This window comes from Chelonoidis abingdonii, unplaced genomic scaffold, assembly GCF_003597395.2.
Source record: "Chelonoidis abingdonii isolate Lonesome George unplaced genomic scaffold, CheloAbing_2.0 scaffold0798, whole genome shotgun sequence".
Classification (NCBI taxonomy): Eukaryota; Metazoa; Chordata; order Testudines; family Testudinidae; genus Chelonoidis; species Chelonoidis abingdonii.
The window spans coordinates 1-5736 of record NW_027425059.1 but is presented as its reverse complement, the minus strand read 5'-3'; the positions used below and the strand labels follow the sequence as shown (position 1 = coordinate 5736).

Genomic DNA, 5736 nt, shown 5'->3' with positions numbered 1-5736 from the left:
CACCCAGGCCTCAAGTTTTACACTAAAATCCACATGCAAGACAGGATATTGATGAATTTAGTCTGGGGGCTGTGTGACTGTCTACATTTGAATGAAGTGCATCATTTATTTTACTGTTAAATCTCAGTACCTTGATGCCAGAAGCTCCTAATAAGAATGCAGTGCTGCGGAGCTGTTGACTTATTTTGTAATCTGTGTTAATAGTAGATTGCTTGATAGATTATAATGAAGTAAATATTAGGGGGAGGGTATAAGGGGAACACCCATGCCTCCCTTGTTGGTCATTTTTAGGCTTTACAAGCACAAAAAAAATCTTGTTGGCTCAGCAATCTCAGTGATAGAAGTATTTTCTTAGGACAAATATATCATGGACTGTGATAGTAGACTTCCACCTATGCCTTCCTATCAATATGCCTCAAGTCTACTCTGCAGGGGGAGCTTTTATGGGGGTCAAAGGAATTTAGTCTCAACTTATTGATTTGAGGAAGGGGGGGGTGAGAGGACCTGTCCGGTAAGAACTTGACTTGACTTCTAATGAGTGTTACACAAGTCATGAAAGAGCTGATAGTAAAAACTTTGTCACTAGCTACCTAAGCTGTAGTTAAAGCAGGGGTGTAGAGGTGAAAGACTGCATCTAATCCACTGAACCATTACTGTCCCTTCAAAGCCAAGTTCTTTATTTTTTCAGATCCTGGTCTTAGCCCCTACAAGAGAAATTGCCGTGCAGATTCATGCTGTTATCACAACTATTGGAATCAAAATGGAGGGCTTGGAATGTCATGTCTTCATCGGAGGGACTCCTTTGAACCAAGACAAAATGAGACTAAAAAAGTGTCACATAGCTGTAGGCTCTCCAGGTAAGAGCACACTTCACTGTACTTTAGTCACAATTCAGTGACACACATTTCAATAGAACAACATTTAGTACATAAATGCACTCTTGAATTCTTGTTCCATAGTCACATGAGACAATTTCAAAGCCTAACGCAAAAAAAATTAGACTAGAGAAGTATATTTAGTGAGTGATTAGTCTAAATATGCTTTTTAAAAAAGATTTATTTAATAAGTGGGTTAGGTAACGAGTCTTTGACGTGCAACAGATAGTGTCTTGTCTTGTCTCAACCAGATTCTTTTCTTCAATATTTTTGGAGCTAAAGTGTCTCACTTCTCTCTTATCATGTAGGTCGAATAAAGCAACTCATAGAATTGGACTGTCTGAATACAGCCAGTATCCGCCTTTTCATTCTTGATGAAGCTGACAAGCTTCTGGAAGAAGGCAGCTTCCAGGAACAAGTCAAGTAAGAAAAATACTACTGTTTCTCTCATAAGCCTAGCAGTAGTTTTAACATGCAGAATCTTTCAGCTCTAAAACATGCTTCATGTGGGGATACATTCACTTTCAATATCTTACTTTCTTTTAGCTGGATTTATTCTTCTTTGCCAGCCAACAAACAGATGCTGGCTGTTTCTGCTACCTACCCTGAATCATTGGCTAATGCTTTGACCAGGTACATGAGAGACCCTACCTTTGTGAGATTGAACCCCACTGACCCAAGTCTCATTGGTATGTATAAGTTGCACATCCGTAACTTTAATGTTTTTAGGCAAATAAAATCTGAATATTTAACATTCAGCTACGAGTATAATTAATAAAAACAAAAAAACGTTTTAAAATACTTGGTTTATCACTTATTTATAGATCACATGATTTGTTCAAAAGAGTGCTTATACCCAAACTTTTCATAGCCAAAGTATCTATGATGTGAGAGTGGTTATTTTTCTCTTTGTTGTGGGTTATCTTTTTTCCATACCTTCAAGAAAAGATTCCAAACCTTTAAAAAAAAAAAAAAAAAAAAAAATAGCCTTCCAGATTTCAATTCAGTATGTGGTGATGCTGGTTAACTAATGTTTCCCAGTTCTTTAATGTCCTTATTCTAGCTACAACTACATATTTGAATCAACTTTTAAATACCAATTCATTGCTAGTTTTATGTGAATTTTTGGTACTGTTAACCTTACCATGCTTTGATTTCTTGCACAGGGCTGAAGCAATATTACAAAATTGTGAATTCTCATTCACTTCCTCATAAGACTTTTGAGGAGAAGGCGGAGCACTTGCAGGAGCTCTTCAGCAAGATTCCATTTAATCAGGCCTTGGTCTTCTCAAATCTGCATAGCAGGTAACAAGAACTTCTTAAAACTAACAATATGATGTTTTCAGATGTCTGTGAACAGTGGGCATAATGTATTTCATTTTTATAGCACCTTTCATAAAGAGCCCAAATTACTACACAACCTGCACGCAAATTTCAACTCCGAAATGCTACTGTTTCTGGTACACAGGGCTGCAGCTTGAACAGGTGGTACGTAGTACCAAGTGAATGTAGGGATAAGGGGGAATTTTGACATCAGGGCAATTTCTGCATTTACCTGAGTGCTGTGGGAACTAATGTCTGTGTACACTTGATTTTTGAAGTCTAAACTGAAAGTTCCACCAGTGGCAAAATTACAAAGTGTCACTGTATCTAACTTAACAAGATGAATGGCTGAGACAACTGCTGGAATTTTAATCTTTGGCTGTAAAAGAGTTGAAAGTTTAGACCTAATGCTTAGGCTGTTAAGTCATTTTCAGTCTGTCATCTTGAAGAAACTCTGGAAGCACATAATTTTATTTACAATCTTTATGTATATGTTGTGTTAGGGCTCAACACCTGGCTGAAGTACTGACATCCAAAGGGTTTCCTGCTGAGTGCATTTCAGGCAAGTGCATTTGGAACTTACTGCTTCTGTTAATTGGAATTCTGTACAAAACTGACCTAAAATCAAAGTAGAAAAGTAGCCATTGGAGTATTCAGGACATAAGCAGGGACTTGGGGGCATTTTATATGAATAATTTACAGGTAATGTTTCACCATTCATATTTCTTGCAGGTTCAATGAGAATCTTTAAATATTTGCTTAACTTTATTTTTTTCCTATTGGTTAGATGGTTCAATTACTTCACTTTGTTTTCTAGTCTGTACTAGGGAATCCCATTTATGCTTTGGAGTACTGTAATGGATTGATGTATTTGGAAAGGAAAGTCCTCTTGTGTTTGAAATGTTCAGAAGTGTGGAGTAATTTGATGCATTTGGGCACTTATTAAGAATATCTCTCAATTAGAAGCCAATAAAACAAAGCTCAGCCCAATTATAACAAACCATCCTTTTTTGTTTATTTTGTAATTAACACGAATCCCCTTTCCTGTAGTCTCCCTTGGCTGTAAGAATATTTGCATCTTTATGGTAGTTAGTAAGTCAAACTTCTTTGCATTCCATGTTACCCAAGTTACTAAAACACTTGAGAAAGGGATAATCTCTCAAAAAGGGAGTAATTTTATACCCTACTTTGTTAATCATGTTTTCAAATTTGTCTACTTTCCAGTCAGCCCCATTTCCTGGTGTAGATACAACATGCCTTAGAATTAGTGCCTGAAGGATGGATGCCACTTCACGAGCTTTCAGGAATAGAATTTATTGAGTCCTGTTTTTCCCTGGGTTTGAGCAGCACAAGGCTAAATAACCTAAATACTCTTTCAGTTTCTAAATATTCATTTTTGTTTCTTCAGGAAGTATGAATCAGAACCAGCGTCTTGATGCTATGGCTAAATTGAAGCAATTCCATTGTAGAGTCCTGATTTCCACAGACTTAGTGAGTTGTTTTTTTTTTCTTTTCTGTTAAGTAGAAGTAGTTCTCTAGAATATAAATTCATGTATTGTAGTGCTGATTTGGAGATCAATCTGATTTAGCAGTATTTATAGAACATTTATCTGAAAATAGCAACTTTCTGTCTCTGTGGAGCATGCAAACTGCCACCCAGTTTTCATCTTCAGAAAACAAAACCAATTTTCAAAGTCGTCTTAAAAACATAAAGTTTAAATACTTATTTATTTTTAATTACCTTTTTGTAGTTAGGCTCTGGAAGCCTATATGAATTTCAAAGAAAGAAGTGTTTATCTTTTGATGGTGGTACTGGGGGGGACAGAAGTTACTTTTCTCTTTTGTGTGATACCAAAACAACACCTCTTTCACATTTTGAGGAGAGCAGTAGCAATATCTCTTTTGTCTGTGACACAGGAGTATTGGCTGTGGTATAATTTTTTTTTCTTTACACTTAAAAACATGAAAAGACTGGGCAAGGTTATTCCTTCCTGTTGTCTTCAGTTCAATGCTTGAAGTTCTACCACCTAAAAATATTACAGTCCTGTATATTTCTTATAAGCTGGGAGCATATGTGCTCCCTTGGTACCCAGACATCTGCTTATTCTTCCTCCATGGTAATACAAATGATCCTCCAGTTGCACATCTTAATGCCGAGTGCTTATACACTTATTTCTAGCTAACCTAAGCAACCCAGGAAATTTATAGTTTTCACATAGTGTGTTGAAATACATAGAATTTACAGAAGGGCCTCCTGAACTGATAGATGAACTGCATCTCTTATATGACTAATCACCATTAATTCTGTCCCCCGCCCCCCTTCACTGTTGGTCTTCAAACCTCCTCCAAGCCCCCCCCCCCCCCCCTTCAAGACTTCTCGTGGAATTGATGCTGAGAAGGTGAATCTTGTTATCAACCTTGATGTGCCTTTGGACTGGGAGACGTACATGCATCGGATTGGTAGAGCTGGACGCTTTGGTAAAACACTATTGTAGGGTTGTGCAGCTGCAAGTGGTGCATCTGTGGAACTGGCTAGCTAATTCTTCCCTCGCTCCCTGTATTGTAGGAACCTTAGGCCTAGCTGTGACATACTGTTGCCGTGGGGAGGAAGAGAATATGATGATGAAAATTGCACAGAAATGTAATCTTCAGCTCCTTCCTTTACCAGGTACAGTCTGTCTCCTGACTATGTCTGCATTATATTCTCTTGGTTATTTTTTTGGTTTTAATGTGACGGTTGAATTAACAGGTGGTCGTGATGAACTGTGGTTTAATATACAGATACTATGTGAAGTGTAATAGCTGCATATGTCTTGTAAGGCAGAGTGTTGGTACTGACAACGTACATAAATAGCTCTTAACTAGGTGGCCTGTACCTTTATTTTAAATCACTGCAATTATACAAAATTAAAACTTACTGTACACTTAGGGATAGATTTTCATAAGAAGGCAATGGGAACTGCAGAATGGAGTGCTGAGGTCTTGTGGGCTTTATGGGTACAATAGTGGAGTAGAAGAGAGAGGAACTGGGAAATCTGAATGGATTCACCATCACTTTTCCCCAACAACAGATTTTACCTGTTAGCAATGCTTTGTATTTTCCTTTCCATGCCCCCTTTAACATTTTTAATATATCTTAAAACTGATGTTTTTAATTAGGATGTATGCCGGAGCAGAGAGGTAATATTGTATTGTGTTTGACATTGTTAGCCATAAATATACCTTCTAATAACCGGAGTTATTGCTCTTCTCTAAGGTTACCCTTGGAATAATAGGCATAGTTTACTGTGAATAATTTATGAAAAGAATGATGGCGTTCTACTAGAGAAATGCATCTATTGTATTTTTTTAAAAACAAAAACAAAACTTCCACCAGAAATATTGGTAATATTTATGGAAAAAGAGCAAATTTGGCAACTGTCACTTTACCATCTGTTATGATTTGGGATTTTGTTATATAACGTGCAAAACATACTTGTTTCCTCGGAATCAAGAAAGAAGTCTTGTGCTGCTTTTGACTGAATGGCTGCTTTTTTTT

The 5736-nt window shown here is 37.1% G+C and overlaps 1 protein-coding gene across 1 annotated transcript; it reads left to right on the top strand.

Annotated features, from left to right (window-relative positions):
• On the top strand, positions 1-5730 carry LOC116834243 (putative ATP-dependent RNA helicase DDX20). The gene is made up of 8 exons (XM_032796207.2): positions 1-857; positions 1184-1298; positions 1422-1564; positions 2042-2180; positions 2702-2760; positions 3607-3689; positions 4571-4676; positions 4765-5730. The coding sequence occupies exons 1-8, from the start codon at positions 761-763 to the stop codon at positions 4995-4997; spliced, it is 975 nt and encodes a 324-aa protein (XP_032652098.1). The 5' UTR covers positions 1-760; the 3' UTR covers positions 4998-5730.
• Positions 5731-5736: the final 6 nt, after the last annotated feature.

Bases quoted from the DNA above. Each gene is read 5' to 3' on its own strand.
- LOC116834243 (XM_032796207.2), top strand. From the start codon at position 761: ATGGAGGGCTTGGAATGTCATGTCTTCATCGGAGGGACTCCTTTGAAC. The intron at 858-1,183 runs GTAAGAGCACAC...CTTATCATGTAG, and splicing joins CATAGCTGTAGGCTCTCCAG to GTCGAATAAAGCAACTCATA. The intron at 1,565-2,041 runs GTATGTATAAGT...TTTCTTGCACAG, and splicing joins CACTGACCCAAGTCTCATTG to GGCTGAAGCAATATTACAAA.